This window comes from Ambystoma mexicanum, chromosome 4p (assembly GCF_040938575.1).
Source record: "Ambystoma mexicanum isolate Mex_15411 chromosome 4p, UKY_AmexF1_1, whole genome shotgun sequence".
In the NCBI taxonomy this organism is placed as follows: domain Eukaryota; kingdom Metazoa; phylum Chordata; class Amphibia; order Caudata; family Ambystomatidae; genus Ambystoma; species Ambystoma mexicanum.
This window is the reverse complement of record NC_090927.1, coordinates 238667285-238686601: the sequence shown is the minus strand read 5'-3', so window position 1 is coordinate 238686601 and position 19317 is coordinate 238667285. Positions and strand designations below refer to the sequence as shown.

The 19317-nt window shown below is 50.4% G+C and overlaps 1 protein-coding gene across 4 annotated transcripts in view; it reads left to right on the top strand.

Moving 5' to 3' along the window:
- The first annotated feature begins 1251 nt into the window (after nt 1–1251).
- Nucleotides 1252–19317, top strand: part of TFAP2B (transcription factor AP-2 beta) — a 104912-nt gene continuing 86846 nt past the window's right edge. Inside the window, exons 1-3 of one of the 4 annotated variants that reach the window (XM_069605756.1) lie at nt 1252–1440; nt 7018–7473; nt 13135–13192. In XM_069605756.1, the coding sequence (XP_069461857.1) occupies nt 1393–1440; nt 7018–7473; nt 13135–13192 (562 nt within the window). In that variant the 5' untranslated portion in view covers nt 1252–1392. Of the gene's footprint in view, nt 1441–5842; nt 6295–7017; nt 7474–13134; nt 13193–19317 lie in introns of those variants that run through there. The other 3 variants (XM_069605759.1, XM_069605758.1, XM_069605760.1) reach the window with 3 other exon arrangements.

Below are 19317 nucleotides of genomic sequence, written 5' to 3'. Positions count from 1 at the left end.
CAGAAGCAATGCCCGGGTCTAGGCTTCCATCTTAACATGTAAGTCCTAATTATGTCCCGAGAGACGCCCCCCACAGAGCACAGCAGAGCCACACTCTTCAGAACCCGAAAATGCCACACCTGCGATTAAAATGCAGCTAAATGTACAATATATTCTAGATCATCTACCGGTCTATCAATCGATATATCGATATCGATCTACCTGTCGCTCTAGCTATCTGTCGATTTATCGAACTATCGCTCACCTATCTGCCTAGCTATCTATCGATCTATAGCTCTATCTATCTCGCTATCTGTCGATCTACCCCTCTGCCTATCTATCTGCCTAGCTATCTGTCTATCAATGTATCGATCTGTCAAGCTATCTGTCGATCCATCGACCTATCTCTCTACATGTCCACCTGCCTAGCTATCTGTTTAACTATTGCTCTATCTGTCTAGCTATCTAACTATTGTCCTGTCTAGCTATCTGTCGAACGAACTATCGAGCTATCGCCCTATGTGCCTAGCTTTCTGGCGATCTGTCGCTCTACCTATCAATCTGCCTAGCTATCTGTCTATCGATCTATCCCTCTTCCCATCTGTCGATCTATCTCTCCACCTATCTATCTGCCAAGCTGTCTTTGTAGATATCTATCTTTCTACCTATGTATCTGTGTATTTAGATATTTAGTAATCCACCTACGTATCTATCCACGTATAGGCATCTCTGTAGCTAATCAGCTATCCCCCCTTCTATCGCCATAGTGTTATCTCTCTCCATCTATCTCCATGTTGTAATCTCTCTATCCTTCTATCTAACTATTGCCCTGTCTAACTATCTGTCGAACGAACTATCGAGCTATCGCCCTATGTGCCTAGCTTTCTGGCGATCTATCGCTCTACCTATCCATCTGCCTAGCTATCTGTCTATCGATCTATCCCTCTTCCCATCTGTCGATCTATCTCTCCACCTATCTATCTGCCAAGCTGTCTTTGTAGATATCTATCTTTCTACCTATGTATCTGTGTATTTAGATATCTAGTAATCCACCTACGTATCTATCCACATATAGGCATCTCTGTAGGTATGCACCTATCTAACCTTCTATCTCCATATTGTTATCTGTCTATGTTTCTGCGTCTGTCCATCCTTGCCCAGTCGCTCTCCCTCGCCGTCCCTCGGTCCGTCCGTCCGTCCGTCGGTCGGTCTGCCCGATGCCCGCTGCACTGCTCTACGCCAGCCCATTGTTTCAGACACCATACCCAAGGTGCCGTGCAACGGGGCCGTCGGATTTGGTGCCTATCCCCATTTCCAATTATAGATGCCTCATTACAGGCGGAGGGGTAGTGGGAATGCAGACATCTGCTGCTCACATGAGTGCACTGCCCTCCCAGAGAACAGGCGGCCACCATGCTCTGGAAACTAGTGGAGAACGTCAAGTACGAGGACGTCTATGAGGTAAGCGCGGCTGCCCTCGGCTGCCCTGGCGCGGGCAAGGGGGCAACCAGGCTGGGCTACTTTCCAAAGCAGGCTTTTAGAAATATTGACAGGATCGCACAGAAAAAAAGAATGCTCCTTGAAGCAGCCAGCGCTGCCGAAGCGGGTGGGCAGGGCTGTTTATTGTGTAGTTAAGGGGGTTTATACCACCGTAGATTCAAATGTTATTTCCCGAATGTGGCAGGGAAACGACCCTGCTTTAAAGGGTATCGCCCCTGCAGTACTCAGGAAGAGAGGCAGACATTGCTTCCATGCTGTAACGTACCCCACCTTGCCCCTGGCTCAGCATGTATGTCCTAATAGCTTCCTTATGCCCCTAAAAAATACTTTTTTGTTTTAAATGACTACAAATTGAACTTGCTTTATTTGTAACATATTTGTAACTGCTATTTCAGAAAATGCGACGTGTACGTATCGTGATCAAGGGTTGTAGTGTTACGTTTCTTGGTATTTGTATAGTTCTTGCATGACATTCTTTTGGCTTCGAGGCGCTGCGAGGTGAAAGGCCCCTCGGCACACCGCAGTCTGGACAGGTGGAAAAACAAACTTTTAATCTGAACTGTAGAGTTGTTTTTTTCGAAAAGTGGAGTCCGGTTGTTTACTGCGAATGATGGCATTGGGGAGACATTGAGCTTAAATGTTTTACTCTTTGATTATGTCTCTGGCGTTATGGGTGCAAAGTATGTCACGGGGACATGGCACGGAAACTTCTACAAAAAATCCGTCTTCTGCTTTAGCCGATTTGATTATGAAGACATTTTCTTTTTTTCTGCCAAGTGAGAGTGAGTGTTTGTTTTATTGTGGGTTTATCTCCACGGGGAGAGGGCGGGTTGGGGGATGGGAAGGTATTCGCAGGTTCTCTCAAACTTACGGAGTGAGGCCGTGTCAGGCTTTCAATAGCCAAAGGTCAGGGCGCCGGGCGCAGAGAAGGAACGGTGGCAGGCGAGTTAATGTTTACAGCCGGGCTCCCTGCGAACCAATAAGTGCTGTTAGGAACGGGAGAGCTAGGGCGGGGGGGGGGGGGGGGTTGCGAGGATGGGTAAGAAAGAGAGAAGGAAAGTGGGGAAAAAGGAAAGGAGGAAAGAGGGAACGAAGGATCGAAGGAACGAAGGGAAGAAGGAAATAAGGAAAGGAGGAAAGGAGGGAAGAAGGGAAGAAGGAAAGAGAAAGAAGGGAAGAAGGAAATAAGGAAAGGAGGAAAGGAGGGAAGAAGGGAAGAATGGAAGAAGGAAAGAAAGAAAGAAGGAAATAAGGAAAGGAGGAACGGAGGGAAGAAGGGAAGAAGGGAAGAAGGAAAGAAAGAAATAAGGGAAGAAGGAAAGAAGGGAAGGAGGGAAGGAAAGAAGAGAAGAAGGAAAGAAGGAAACGAGGAAAGGAGGAAAACAAGGAACGAACGAAGGAACGAAGGAAAGAAGGAAAGGAGGAAAGAAGGAAAGAAGGGGGAAGGAATGAAGGAAAGAAAGAGAAAAGGGGAAAAAGAAAGGAGGAAAGCAGGAAAGACGGAAAGAAGGAAAGGAGGAAAGGACGGAAGGAGGGAAGAAGGGTAGAAGGAACGAAAGAAAGAAAGAAGGGAAGAAGGAAAGGAGGGAAGGAAAGAAGAGAAGAAGGAAAGAAGGAAAGGAGGAAAGGAGGAAAACAAGGAACGAGCGAAGGAACGAATGAAAGAAGGAAAGGAAGAAAGAAGGGAAGAAAGAAAGAAGGAAAGAAGGAAGAAGGAACGAGAGAGGGGAAGGAATGAAGAAAAGAAAGAGAAGCGGGGAGAAAGAAAGGAGGAAAGAAGGAAAGAAGGAAAGGTGGAAAGAAGGAAAGAAGGAAAGAATTTGCTATAACTCAATGGAATGAATACACGTCCACTTCTCGATGTTCATGCATGTTTTCCCATCAAGGGCGCAATAACACCCCCACGTGTGACTTGTGTGCTGTCTCCGTTGTGGGGTAGTGTGCGGGGGTGGGGACGTGTCAGGAGCCCGGCGGGTCGCCGCATTCAGGGAGCTGCACCGACCCGTTCATGAAAAGCCCCGTCAGGCTCATTAGCTGGTGAACAGTGGCCCACCCCCGGCATATGCCCGATTCGCCACGGGGCCTGCAGCCTCCCTCCCTCCCACGCCCTCCCTTCCTCCTTCCCTCCTGGCGACCCCAGTCCGCAGGTCCCCTCTTTAGGCGAGCTGGAAAAGTCTTTCCCACAAGGACAGCCACACAGGTACCGCGTATACCCGTACACTTGGCGGGCGCGGATGCCGGTAACTCTCGCGCACACTGCGTGCACTGTATATGTTACACACCCAAACACACACGCTGTCCGCTTCACAAAGCGACTAACACGCTTCGCGGCTTAGTCCCACTGACTGTACCAGCATCACTGACAGGACAGCGCTAGCTGTCAGAAACATACATATACACAACGGCAGCACTCACCTATACGCCTCTTGTGTAGGTAACACTCACACATATACACACACGGAACCACGAGGGCGTTTTCTAGTGTAAAACGAGTGCATCAATGCAAATGGCATACACACAGATCATACGTGGAACGCTCTCAAAGGCACACAGCGTTCGCTTACTCTCCAGTACATACAGATTGTGTTACTAGTCGTATTCAGCTCTTAAACCCTGGTACACACTTGTGTGTCAGTAATACTCGAAGGCCACTCGCTTGTTTCACTCTTAGCCACAAAAAAAGCCGTGGACGGATAGATTGAAACGGTGCCACGTGTTTTCGTCAGGGTCATGCCTCCGAAGTAAAGTGACCAGCAATTTATTTTGTACGCGAATGGACACGTTTGCTCACACCTTGGGGCGGAGAATTTAGCCGCAGATATAGCCAAAGTATGCATGATAATCCTCATTACTCCTTGACCACCCCTCTCGTCACAGTCATTATTGAAGGTTACCTGCCTTCAATAAGTAAGGACTATAACGAGTAAGGGTGGGCAGCAGGTAATGCGCAGATTGTGTATGATAATCCTCATTACTCCTTGACCACCCCTCTCGTCACAGTCCTTATTGAAGATTACCTGCCTTCAATAAATAAGGACTGTGACAAGTAAGGGTGGGCTGCAGATAATGGGCAGATTATGTATGATAATCATCATTACTTCTTGACTACCCCTCTTGTCACAGTCCTTAAGGACTGTGGCAAGTAATGGTGGGCTGGAGATAATGGGCAGGTTATGTATGATAATCATCATTACTCCTTGTCCACCCGTTTCGTCACAGTCCTCATTTATTGAAGGCTCCCTGCCTTCAATATGTAAGGGTGGACAGCAGGTAGTGTTAGTGGGACGTATACACCCATTGAACTGATTTGTGAGTGAGGGATGTATGCAGACGTCAGGAAATAAAACACGCCCTGGGATGCAGGGCTAATCGGATCGGCAACGGGTGCAGCGCTGGTTTCTCTTCAGAGACGAAAGTTGGGTGAAAACAACTATTTCTAGGGACAGTGCCCCGAGGCGGGTGTGTTCTTTCACACCACTTCCCCTGTGCTGCGTAACAGCAGGTGACACGTTTGGCAGCGTTACTGCTAAACACTAAAGCTCTAACACACATCAGCGTTTTATAATGGCGATACCCCATGGGCAAACGCTCTGTGACTAAGGGCCTGAACTCGTTACTCATTGTTCCCCAAAGACTGCCAGCGGGGGAGGAATTTCGAAGCCCGCCCGTTGGCATCCAGGGGCAGGAGTGGGGCGCGTTGGAAGCCGGCAGGTCTTAAAGCTAGAGAGCGGTCGGGCCAGTCCGGCGGGTTCCTCGAAGCTTCAGAAATAGCCTGCCCATCACCTCGGGCTCCTGCACAGCCCGAGAGACGCAGGCTGGGACGGGTGGCCCGTCCGAAACCCCATACACCCACCCACACACCCCGAAGCGCCCCCACTTCGTTGTTGTTCAAGTTTTCTGTCCATTCCGTCGTGTGAACTAGTGCACAGGCCGCGAGTGTTTTTTGGTAAAAAGCAACGGCGTGAGACAATAGGGCGCGGTAAAAGTGAAAGACCGCCCTCCCGACAGAAAGCGGCCGCACGAGTGAACGGAAACGGGACGATTAAACTCGTCCCACTCCGGCGCTCGCGGGAGCCGTTTTCCTTGTTTGTTTGCCCTCGCGAAAGCTCGCCGTAATATCCGCAAAGGCAATCGACATTTACCCCCTCTGGGAGCAAAACACCGAAATCGAATAGTTACACAAGAAGAAGCGGGCACGAGTTTTAAATAGCGACTCCTTCGCAAGAATACTCTGAAATCTGAGCCGTCCATGCACAGAGCGAGGTGACACGGCGCCTCACCCCCCCCCTTCTCCCCCTGCGTGTGCTAAACTTTGTGTCCCCCCCTCTCTCCTCCGCCCCCCCCCCCCCAGCCTCCCCTCTGCAGCCAGCCCCCTTGTCTGATTACATCTCGTAAGTCTCCACTGGGCGGACGTCACTGGCAGGGGTAGGGGCGCTCTGCAGCGGGCGGCACCGCTTCACGCTCCACTTGCCCTCCTCGGGAGCCGTGTAATATTAACAGTCATGAATTTCAATTATGGCCAGGCGCTGTAGAGCGGCGGCGGCGAGGGGCGCCCCGGCAGTCTGAGCCTAGCCTTGGGTTGGAGAGCAGCAGCAGCGCTCCCGGACAAGAGAGCCACCACCACCGGCCAGCTCTGGGGGCGCCCTTTCCATGGAGACCTCCAGCTGAGCCCCGCTCCAATCCTGCCTGGTTTCGACTTTCGTTACAATTATTATTATTATTATTATTATTTATCAACATCTTATTTCGTGGTGACCCGGATCGACGCGTCCCCCCACCCCCTCCGCCAAGATGTTGGTCCACTACTCCGCCATGGTGAGTTGTGTTTCTCCGCGTCCCCCCCCACCCCCCTTCTCTTTTAATGGCCTTTGGCTTTGTAATTTAGGAGAGTAATTGCAGGCTTGCTGCTGCAGCTGCCTCGCTCGCACCCTAGGCTTTTCCAGAATGGTATTATAGGTTCGAGCTGAAATTCTGCCGGCGGAGGAGGAACAAAAAAAAAGACAACTTTTTTTTTTTTATCGATAGCTTTTGGCGATTTGGACAACAATTAAAAAAAATCATTTTTTTTTGTACTTTTGTATATAGTACTGCAGCTTCGATCTTTCCTTACTGGCTGGGATGACAAGCTCTCCAAAAAGATACGGGACATTTTCTTGAAAAATATGTAATTGAAATATCGTTTTTTTCGGCCACCCCTCGTTTAGAGGGCGTTTTCCATCGCTCACCTTATGATAAAGCAGCGAGTGTAAGGAGCTGGCAATATATCATTTGAAACGCAATTTTTTTTAATTTTGTTTATAAAATAGGGATTTTGTAGTTTTGTATTTTGTGACTTTTCCTTTCCAGTGTTAACATGTGCTTCTGTTTTTGACACTAATAGTCAGTCATTCCGTGTATATGTCTGGGAGTTCGTAGCATGGATAGTCTGCTCGAGTTGGCTTTTCATGCCTGCCATTTACATGTAATACATATGTTACAGTCCATCGTGCATGGCACTTGGAATTTAACCAATGTTATGTGTTTTCTGCTCCCTTTTAGGACCGGCACGATGGCGTGCCCAGCCACAGCTCCCGTCTCTCGCAGCTGGGCTCCGTGTCCCAGGGACCCTACTCCAGCGCCCCACCGCTCTCCCACACCCCGTCGTCGGACTTCCAGCCGCCCTACTTCCCGCCACCCTACCAACCCCTGCCCTACCACCAGAGCCAGGACCCCTACTCGCACGTCAACGACCCCTACTCCCTCAACCCCTTGCACCAGCCCCAGCAGCACCCCTGGGGGCAGCGCCAGCGGCAGGACGTGGGCTCCGACGGTGGATCGCTTCTGCCCCAGCCCAGGGCCTCGTTGCCCCAGCTCCCTGGACTGGACCCCCGGCGGGACTACCACTCGGTCCGGAGACCGGACGTGCTGCTGCACTCGGCCCACCACGGCCTGGACTCCGGCATGGGGGACACCCTCTCCCTGCACGGCATTGGGCACCCTATGGACGACGTCCAGGTAAGTGACTTCCATGTAGCCACTAAACCACTCGTGCCACTTTGAAGGGTATATAATGTTTGGAATTCAACTTCGCCTGGTGGCAGTGCATGCAACCGCGACTCTTTGGGCTAGGCTAGATGGGTCGGGGCAACCGGTATGGGTGCATGGGTGCAGCCCCCTCCCCCTCAACCCCCAACCCTGCCTGCTTTAAATCAGTTCTGCTAAGCCCTTCACAAGGACAAGGCACAATGGCACTGCCTGGCAAAGAAATCCGTCGAATGCCCACACTTCAGGGCATACGTCCGCAAATCACATAGGCTGGGGTGGACCAGGTATCTCTCTAAAAAAATAAAAAAATAAAAGATGTCCTATTTGTCGAATTACAGCCCAAAGCACCCAGTGCGTGCATGCACGCGCACGACCCATTTTTGCACGGTTTGCGAGTGCTCGGTGTTCTCTTGCAATGAACAAAAACACACACACACTAGTGTGCAAGAGGACATGCTATATATATGCACACGAACTCTTGAACTCGAGTCGCACTCCGCCTCATACAACCCTCGTTTATTTGAGAAACATGTACTGCTGTGCACCGTTTATATGATGACGTTCGCGGTCTTACAATTTACGGCTTATTTTGGGGTTTCCAAAGCTACACAAGGGGACTAGTGAAATCGTATTACTCCCCTAAAAGCGAGGCACGTGAACGAAATGCAGGTGGGAGTACCTCGCTCTGTATAAAGTGAACCCAACACTCGGTTTTTGAGTTCAGAGAAGGAGGCTCGTGCGGTTCGCAGCCAAAGGGACAGACTTTCCCCTGGAAACCAGGGCAGGATGGGGTGGGGGGGGGGGGGAGATCCTCCCAAAGAACCTCTTTGATAATTAGCCGGTGCATTAAACCAGGCCAGCCCATCCCGGGATAATCCGCGAGTGTGAAAACATGAGGGAAAGGCCCGGCGGGAGGATTAGGGAAGGCAGTCCGCCGTGGCACCCTTGCATGGCTCCCCCCGCTCCGAGGCCGCCATGCCAGGGAGGGCGAAGCAGGAGGGTCACCGCCACGCCAGCAGGGCCCGAGTTTGTGGAACGAACGAGACACGCAACAGGGAAAGGCCCGCAGAAAGTTCCAGACGTCCGCGAGTTTTCCGGATTTCTGTTTCGACGCCGATGGACAGGGCATGTCAAACCCACACCTATTTTACTTGGGCCTAAAACGCGGCATTGTGCGCATACAATAAAAAATAAAACACCTGAGAAATGCACAACATATCAGCCAGTTTAGTCCTACGTATCTACATTTATTTGAAAAAAATAAGGCACCATTTGCTCTCGTTTGGTATAGGCGCTATGATGAAACTGGCGGCTTCTAAACACGTGACGCCTGAGACCCGGAAACTGCCATTGACGCATCTTCCGTGCCTCTTTGTCTAATTCCGTTTTTCCTTAAAAATAATTATATAAACTCGTTTTATTATTATCATCGACATCGGGCTTTCTTTTATTTCATCAAAACAACTGTAGGGAGTGTAATTGCCCTGAATACGTTTATGTCGCCACGTGCAACGGCTGATCTGTAGCGGGTTCGCGTTACTTGTCGGATTTCTGTACAAGGACCATCTAGAAAATGACCCAATAAGGACATTTTGTTGCTCAAGTTCTGTGGCCCAGGGCCCGAATCGTGGAACTTGTTGCCCGGTTCAAAGTGGCTTTGCACTGCCAATGCAAACCCCGATTCATGGAACTGTACAAAGTGTATTTTGCCCTGCAAAGACCGTGCAAATTCAGTGCAAATTCATTTTTCCAGTAAAAAAAAATGACTTCGCACGGGCTTTCACTGCAGAAATAGACTTTGCACAGTTCCATAATTCAGGGTTTGTGTCTGCAGTGCAAAGTCACTTTTCAGCAGTGCAAAGACACTTTGAACCGTGCAAAAAATACCATGACCCGGGCCCTTAATGTGTAAATACTCTGTGCGCTCGCAAAGGCGAAACTTCTTTCAATTCAGAACCGGAAACACTCCTTCGACACTTTCGGACGGGGCTCTTTTCTCCGTCTCCTTGGTCTGTTGTTGCGGCGTGTCCTGCGTGCACTTCTCACGCAACAGAACGGCATTTCCGTTTTTTAGTCGTGTCAAATAACGCAAATACAGAAACGCGCAGAGATTAGGGAACACAGCACTGGAACATGGCAACTGCCGGGTTTCCGCCTGGAAGCGAGCAGAGTGTGTGGCTGTGGTTTGTTAACGGCTGACTTCGTCTAGTGGTTGGTCGTTCATTCGTCGCCAGAGATTTGAGGAAATGGGCAAGTCGTCATGTACCACATATACTTGTGAAAAAGTGCAGATTGCCCCTATGCACACCGTGCTCCGCACTGAGGGTGAACCCGCAGCGGTTGCAGGAAAGCAGCGAGCGTCGGTGCACTAAACCCAGGTGCACGAGTTAAGGCTCAAACGTGCCCTACACTCTAGATCGCTTGAGCTGTGCACGAAAACCAGTGTATATTACATAGCAGCGAAAGTGCACAGAGTTGCCATCAAGCTGACGTGTTCCCATGTTGCACATTCTATGTACCCGCGAGCATGCAGGCGCGCCAATACAAGTGTAACATGTTCTAAGCATGTTTGAAACTCAAGTGAAACAATGTTTCTGAGTGCATTCCTCCTGAACACACATCCATGTTGAAATCCATGCATGCGCGCAGAGTTCAGTTGAAAACGGAAACTTTTTAAAAGCATTTCCAACCCCGATGGACAGCCGGTCCGATTTAGAAAGGGCACATCGTATGGAGAGTCGATTTCACAACCAGGCACACCGTCCCTTAATCAGCAATTATAATGTAATGGAGGGTCGTAAAATACATGCTCGCGGGCAGAGCCCAGGGTCCTTCCTTCCTAGGAGTGGCCGCATCGCCATGCCTTTGAGATGGGGGTCAAAGTTGAGGAGGAATAGAACATTCCCTGGGAAAGGCGAGGCGAGGCGAAACACACACCTGGGACGTCAGCCCTGCCCACGCGCGCAGCGCCGTCCGGGCGCTAATGACGTGATTGCAAGGCGATTGTTATTACTGTTTGTCGATCGCCCTGGGCGCAAAATCCAGGGTGTGCCCAGTTTAATGGACTCACAATAAGACTTCACGGGTAGAGAGAGCGTGAATTGGCGGCCGGCTTTTATTTCAATATTGGTGTGTGCCAAGTACAGCGCTGTGTGTCATTGTGATGACTTGTGTTTATATGTAGATACAAGTCGCTGAGGCAAATGCGAGCGCTACTGAGCCGAAGCGCGCACACACGCGCCATCCTTCCAGAAAGAGTCACGAACCTGTGTGCCTGTCACCAGTTCCCTTAAACATGGAGGAATACAGGCATTTGCAACGACAACGGAGAAGCATCCCTCGAAAGTGTGACCTTTATGTTCAGAGGGCGGCTTTAGTCAGCGCCCCGTGGCCCCTGGAGCCTGCACTGTCCAGCCACCTCACCGCAGCCAGCGCCCAGAAGCACGGGCTCCTAATTTCTCAGCACCTCCCTTTATCATTTTTAACTAAAGAACGCTACTAATTAAAAGCGAGAGTTGTTTTTCTCCCCCCCCCCTCTGCCGACGTCTCAACTCGCAGTCCTAATTAAATCTTGATGACGCTCTGTGTGACTATTAAGTGCTAACATGCTGCGTGCGTATCCCGTACAAAAAGCCCCAGCAGGCGGCTGTAATTAGATCGAGAGTCAGAGACGGATCCTGTCATTAACTTCCACAACTAAACCAGGTTGCCGCTGAAGCGTGGGGTAGCGCCTCTTACCTCCGTGTAATGGCCGTCCACGGCGTGTGGCGGTGGAGGAGTGATGTTTAGGGGGGCGGGGGTGATCGGGAAGGGGCGCCTGGAGATAAGATCTGCCGGGCCTGGCCTCTTTCCGTGCCGAACCTCCCACCGCTCGCCAATAGAAGCGGCAGTCAGAGTCGCACGACCACCACGCAAACTGCACGAGGGACGAGGTGGAGGACAAGCCGGATGAGAGGTTTTTAGACATTGGTCGGTGAATGCCTAGTGAGGAAAAAGAGGAAAAAAACATGGGGCGGTGTATCCATCAGAAGAACATACCAACTGGGCTCCATAACCGCCAACAACAGGCTCGGACTGGCCTATAGGGCACTAGAGAAATGCCCGAAGCAAACCCACAAAATGCTAGTGTGGGCCAGTTTTGTGGCTCAACGTGAGTCCCTTTTTGGGGCTGCTTGATGAGTTAATTCACCATGATGCTGGTAGTTTTGACCAGTGTTACGAATAAATATTATTTAAAATGTACAATTTGCATCACATTTTATCAAAAACCTCCTCGTTGGGTAAAGCTCCAACACTGTCATAAAAGGAATGAATTGCCGTTTGCAATTGTGGGACACTTTTTCATTGGTGCCCAAGACAATGTGATGCCCCAGTCTGACCTTGGCCAACAATCAGATGAAAGGGCAGTAGATTGTGAGTCTTCTGGGCAGCTGCTGAGCAGACAGGGCAGAGCCCTGCGCACCAGCAACTGGAGCCTGCTGAACACCTTTACAGTGTGTCGCCTGGAAGTGATTCAGGTGTGCCCGTGCACGGCAGAACAAAGTACACTAACCAGTGCAGCTCTTTTTCAGAGGACTGTGGTTCTTTGCACCATAAAGCAATGTTCTGGCAGGAGGGAATTAACACTGGTAAAAAAAAAACAAAGAAATAATGCACGCAAGAATGGCAGACATATTTTAAATCATGGGCACTTTAATTATGCCACTAAAAACCAATGGGTCAGAATATTTTTGAAACAGCACTAAGGGCCTGATTCACTGCCTGTATTTCAATTGGATTGTGCCATTATAAAACGCTTCTCTGAATCAGGCCACAAATTGCTTAAAATTCTCAAAGCCTATTTTCAATGGAATTCACTCCTTCGCAAACGCTTTGTAAATCAGGCCCAGGTATGTTTGGGAATTGGAAAGGATAGCCACGCATTTAGCTCCCGTCTACCACTTCTGATTATTTTCCTACAACTTTTCCTTTTTTGAAAAACCGCAGGAGCTTCGCATCCTTTTTGAAATGACGTCACGACAGGCCAGCTGTGCCTCGCGCATGCCGCTCCCTTCGACGGCCATTTTATTTCAATGAGTTTGGAATGTAGGATAGGCGTCTGGCCACACAGACTGGCATGCCATTGGCCGGAGACCGGGGGCCGCCTTCTCACAAATTGATTACTAAACCAGAGTGAAATGCTGAACATGTTAAAAGTAGGCTGCACGACTCATCCTTTCAACGCCAAAAGTCGTACACATATGGAATGTAACACAAATCCCCGTTTATAGTATAGGCTGTGCACACTTTGCTAAATGTGTGAAGGGGCGACGCTGAGTTATCGGATACAAGTGTCCGCTCTTTCAGTGGCCCGGGTCCCTCACACATGTGACGGTGCACACCTCCGTTAATCAGGGGGTTGGGTGGGGTCCAGGCGGGCAGGCCATTCCCATGAATCCCACGTCTCCCGTCGGGGGCTGTGAGTAATAACCTCTCCCCCGCCGAGTCCATATAAATGGAAATAAGCGGACCTGGACTGGGGTCTGGGGGGTGGAGGTGGGGGGGGGTGCATGATTTATAGACGCGCGTTGTGATGTGCGCTGCATTCGAACCGGGGCCCGAGTAATTATGTGCTCTCCTTTGCATTTACAGTCCGTGGACGAGCTGAATAATGGCATGAATCTGCTGGACCAGTCTGTCATTAAGAAAGGTATGGCTTTTAACGTAATGCAGGTGTGTGTGTGTGCGTTGTACAGACATGTGCCATGCTGTGTGTGTAACTTGTTCTAGTCTCGCCCCTTCTCTCTGAAACTGCAACTCGCACGCCCCTCCCTGTCAGCAAGCAAGAGTTAAGATGTGCCATGCACCTTTAAATAAAGGTACTATATCAGTCAGGCGGGGGGGGGGGGGGGGGTGCCCCTGCCATTTCACCTAAACATGCACGCGCACGCACACTGCGCATGGACTTGTGGGTGCACCCGGTTGAAGACGGGCTGGGCTAGCCCCGCTTTCACTCCGTGGCTGCCATCTGATGAGGTTGCCCCTGGGGACTTGGGTTGTTCATACGTGGTGCCACGCTGGCATATATTGTTTTGCTGCAGGAAATTGAATGGGGGCTGTGTGCCACAAGGAATGGGCCCCGTAGGACACTGTCGGGACCACTCCTCGGGCTGGCAACGCCGCACTTGACGCCATGCATCGCTGGCGGTAAAATAGAATATTAACCCCACTAGGAGAGGGCATTTCAATAGAATTCTCCCCGGCGTCGCCTTACGTATAAACCAAACCCGTTCCGTACTTTTGAGGCGGTGGCCGGATTGCGTAGTCCCATTTCCACGAGTGGGCACGTGACCGCCTTCTAGCATCGGAAACGGGGGCAGGAGGGGCTCCTAGTCTGTCCTGAAGACGCGGTGACCAGCGGCCTCCTCCACCCCACCACTCCCCACCACAGAAAATGACACTTCCTTCCATGGAATTGCTGTTGTTGTGTATGAGGCTGTGCACTCACATGGTGTCCCACTGTGTGCATTTTCTTAGAACGTGTTTGGGTAGGTGGTTTATCTCTCTAAGCTCCCAGCTATCCCCGCAATTAAGCTTTAGCACCACGTGCACCGCCCCAGTTCCCACGCTGCACTCGCATTTTGCATTTCATGAAAGTGGGTACAGGGTGCTGCACCCAGAAACACTTACACATGAACGGCATGGGGCCATCCGGCATCAGGTGCCACACATTAGCTGGGGAGCTGGTGGCCAACGAAGCCATAGGTTAAGAAGAATGAACGGGACCCACGAACACCGTGCACTCCTCCAGTCCCCGGCCACCAGGAAATGATGCATAGTCCGCGGACTGCAAGGCCAAATGCAGCTGCGAGCTCTATTTGGAGCAGTTCTGAATATGCACCCCCCCCTAAAATACCACTCCTCCCCCCTAAACCCTTAGACTTGACGTGCCTCATATTTACAAATCCCGTTCTACTTGTTTTTTTTTTGTTTTTTTAACCACGTTTCGTATGGGCACAACCAAGTGTCTTTAAAAAAAAATTCTAATTATTAGTGTAATATCGTTTTATAGTTGAAACCGTTCAAATTCATCACATTTCTAAATCAATAATATGTAACAGCATTTAGACTCTCTCTCTCTCGGCCTCTCACACTCTCTCCCGTTCTCTCTCTCTCTCTCTCTCTCTCTCTCTCTCTCTCTCATTCACACACACAGGAGGAGCCCGTGGAAGTGGTACCCCCTAGAAAAGTGTCTGCCATGCACATCTTTGATGGTTACCCAATATGTGGCCCTTCTAAAGTTTTGGACTTCAACCCCCATCGGCCTAACTAGCGGAGTTAGCGGGGGCTCTTCTTGGGAAGTGTAGTCCGAAACAGCTGGAGGTTCGAAGAATGAGTAACCAAGCATTGGCTCCATTTACGGGGAGCAGGGGCACTCTTTGCCGTTTTTTACGGCACATATTCCCCCCTTCCGGGCTCAGGTTCATGGCGGAAGCTGGTAGCTTGTGGGGTAAACTGCCACGGATCACAAACTCTAGTGTTTCTCAAATTGTCCCGGTCCGTGTCCGTCTGTGCGCTGTACAGATATAACCTGGGTTTAGGTGTGAGTGAAAAAAATGCGCATGCGCGCGTTGGGCGAAGACACGAACCGACATGTTGCATTGAGTGACCCCTTTCATTAGACCAACGCGTTATCAGTACAGATGGCACCTGGGTAAGGGGCACCTGAGGTTTCAGCTATGAAAGCACCAGTTGACCATATGACTTCTTCTGGACCCAGGTGCGCGCACGAGGGGTTTTCCATAACCAGCGAAGGGTTATTGTGAAAACTAGAGTTCATTATTGGAGGCCGAAGGGGCGAAGTGGCTTCAAACGCGAGTTCTAGAAGTCTCCCCCGTCCCCAGCCCTTGCTTCTGCTGCACGGCACCTATATGGTGCGACTGGATCCAGTAACACACATGTATAATATAACAGGTGACCTGGACACTCAGCCAGAGTGCACTGCAGCCTCTTGCATCGATGGTTTTCGTTAGAGTAATTTCAGATCTTCTCTCTCTCTCTCTCTCTCTCTCTCTCTCTCTCTCTCTCTCTCTCTCTCTCTCTCTCTCTCTCTCTCTCTCTCTCTCTCTCTCTCTCTCTCTCTCTCTCTCTCTCTCTCTCTCTCTCTCTCTCTCTCTCTCTCTCTCTCTCTCTCTCTCTCTCTCTCTCTCTCCTCTCTCTCTCTCTCTCTCTCTCTCTCTCTCTCTTACGTCACCTCAGTCACTTGCCGATTATGAATGTCCCGCGTTTTCCCAACCTCCTGTGGTCCCTCCAGGGAAATCAGAGAGGGGCGTGGGGGGAGGGCGGGGGTGTTGAGATCCCCCAAGTATCTGTCTACCTAGTGTGTGCCTTGGTGCAACGAAGCCACTGTAGAGTTCGCGCCACCCTCCGACTCCCAGAACCCCCCCCCCCCCACAGACCTGGCGGTAGGGGTGGCTGCTGTTTTATACACAGCACGGAGGTTTACCCTCGCTGCCCCTCCCACTGATTAGGGGGCTCGATAATAGTGGCCTCCGCTCAGATGTCACACACCTGCTCTATAATGGCCCGGCATGGCCTGGGGGTCACCTGTGTGCAGGGGTGTGTTGTCAAATGGCGCTTAATGGGTCATGACCGCCTTGCCCTGTGGGTAGGCGATAATGGCTTCCTTGGACGACCCTCGCCCACTGCATTATGTAAATGCTGCGGTCTGCTTTGCGTTTGTTTATGTAATTACACCGTTCTGATAGCCTCGATTTTGTGGGAAGTTGCCTCGTCTGGGTCTTCCTGTGCTCAGCCGAGTAAGGTCAGGACGAGGACTCTTTGCCATAAAACGTGCATATTTCACGATTGCAAAAAAAAAAAAATAGCTGCATGATTGCAAACAAATATCCTTAAAGACTATTGAAACGTGGCAGAGCACAATGCCCCCCTCCTACAAACTACCTCGCTGATGCTAACAACGGACATTTCCGGTGACGACATCACTGCGCGACGGGTTTTTCAGGACTGGGTAGGTGCGGCTTTTGCCCTTCTTGTCAGATCATAAGCTACATCCATTAAATAGATATAGTTTGCGGTTGAGCAGACATTCACAATGACGCTTCTTCGCGCTGCCATTTTGACTGGAGATCCGCTGCAATTTGGACATCTTCTTTCGGCCTTCTTTGTTTTTCTACAAAATGGATGCCATATGGATCCAGGGGACCCATTGACTTGTGCAACAGTGCAGTTATCAATAAACATAATGCGATGTCCAGGGAGTGCGGGGTGTCCCAGCCACGTTTTAAAAGCCACGTGACCAGCTGGGGGGCGAGGCGCAGGGAAGGGTGCGCGTCTTAGAGGGGAAGTCGGGGCAGAGAAAAGGAGATGAGACCTCTTGGCCTGCACGACATTAACACGTGTATATTCACACACACAGATCACAGTTATGTGGTTTATTAGTTCCAGAGCTTTTAACCCTATCCGTTTCTCGGCTTGCTCTTCCTTTCCATCGTTATATGTTTGTAAGATCATTGTCTTGTTTGAATAAATATTAGTTCATAAATGATGTATTCTAATGGAGTAGTTGGCTCTTTAAAGTGTTCTTTTTGGCGTATTCCTCGGGAAACGAGTCCTGCTAATTAACATTGAGAGGCGTGCAAGGTTCCATTGTGTATTAGAAAACGGAAAACATACACATGTGCTTTGACCGAATACACGTTTCCATCGTTTTCCTGTTCGAACACTTTCCACGGGCTCTGATATTTTGTTTGGTTGATCAAAAGGGTCTGATTGCCAAGAGAGGGGCCTCCCACCTGTGCTGCAATTGTGTGCTAAATGTGCTTTCTCTCCTGGCCCCCTGTGGGTAACTCACCTGATTCATGGAATTATTTGCGTGCAAAACGGGGATTTGCGTGCCATTCTGCCCGCAAATCCCCATTCGTCAAACAGGAATGTGCGCGCAGAATGGCACGCAAATCACTGTTTTACACGCAAATAATTCCATGAATCAGTTGTACCCGCTAAATCGGTGTGGATCGTGCACAGTCCTCTTTGCTTCTGGTGCTTTCTCGAATCACCACAAAACCGCGCAGACACCTGAGCCCGGGACGGGAGTAAAGGCTTTCTTTCCACAGAACAGATGCGCGCAGCAAACCGCCACGAGCCACTCTGTGGAATCAGGGGTCGCCTGTGCACTGTGCGCGCGCTGCAGTGCGCGCGCGCCACCTGGAGCCGCCGGCGGGTCCGTGGGAGAGCCGCCCCTCCCGCTCTAGAACTGCCCAGGTGACCTGTCAGCTGGAGGCGTACATAGCTGTCTCCTTCTCTTCTGCGACAGCGTGTACTGCCAAAGCCACGAGAAGACAAGTAGCTCAGTGGGTTGCGCGCTTGCATTTGCGTGCTACGGGATCGTCCCCAGCGCAACCTTTCGTTCCTCTTTTGCAGACCAGGAAAATGAGTACTGTTGAAATGAGTCACCACGGCAAGCAGGCAGGGCTCAATTGGGTCCGATTTACAACGCGATTTTAAAATGTGAATTTCCCATTGAACAAGCTTTTTTTAAAATCAGGCCCTAATGTGTGATGTGTGTGTGCTTTACACATACTGCAGGTAGTCCTGATATCACGCGTCCTCCATTTGAAGGGGTAGTGGACTCCTGCGCCCAAGTCCGGACAAATGAGATAATCGCGTGCCATGCTCCTCACCCAGGGCGCACTTTACACCCCAGCCGGATAATTATATAAATAAACATATGCATGGTCGCCTCGCCCACGCTGCGACGCAACACGCAATCTACACACGCCCTCTCCCTGCCGACGGTGGCGCGATATTAGCAAATGTTTGCAAGCTGCACGCAAAATAATTAGCTAATTAAACTAATTGCGTGTAATTACAATAACTCATTTCGCTTGTGTTGCATCTGCTTCGCTGTGACCGGCCTTTATTTAATAGGTGTAAATGCATAGGGGTGGTGGGCTGTTGGCGGGAGGGGCTAGTTCGTCTGCCTAGAGGTACACCTAATCCCGCGCCCTTTTGTAGTTGGGTGGATGACGGCCAGCAGTCCCCGTGTCACGTGTCCGGCTCCCACGGGCGAGATTGCGACTTCGAATGGCTTTTGAGAATGTGGCGGGCGTTATAGTGAACACGGCGCGCACCAGCTTTCCCTGCCCACCAGCCGCTGCCCCTTTGCTCGCGCACGTGACATCATCCCCTTTGGTCCTAATGTTTGTTGAATGACGTCACGGGAGACATGAATACCTCAAGCAGAGAAAGGGGCGCCCCGCAGTGCTTATTTCTGGGGAATGGTGCGGATGTAGAGGGGGTGAAGTGCCAAGAATCGCCAGGTTCCTCCTTTAAATGCTTTCCCTTATTTTCCTGGCCTTTTGGGTTTGGGAATTTCACCTTGCCGCCCGGAGGGACGTTGCAGGGTGTTCTTTATTCCCATGTCAGTAACTGGGGGCTTTGTGATCTGCCTTCAGGGTCTGTCAGATGGACTGACGGTTAAAACATATCGATAGCCACAAGATCATTCACAAATGCGCCAAAATGTCGGGAAACTACACATGAGCACGTTATACCACACGGCATGTGTTCATAATTATTAGATTATTCCCCCCCCTCCCATGCACTTTTCCCCTCCCCCCTCCCATGCACTTGCGCGTTCTCGATGTCACTGGGCCTAGTAAGATCGTTGTTTTGTTCCCTCTTGTTACCCTCCCTTGCCTCGTCGCGCTCTGAAACACGTGTGTACGAGAGCGATAGAAATACAATATCAATATCAATGTGAATTATTAGTATTATTACTATTATTCATGTATTTAGAAGTGCTGCATTTAA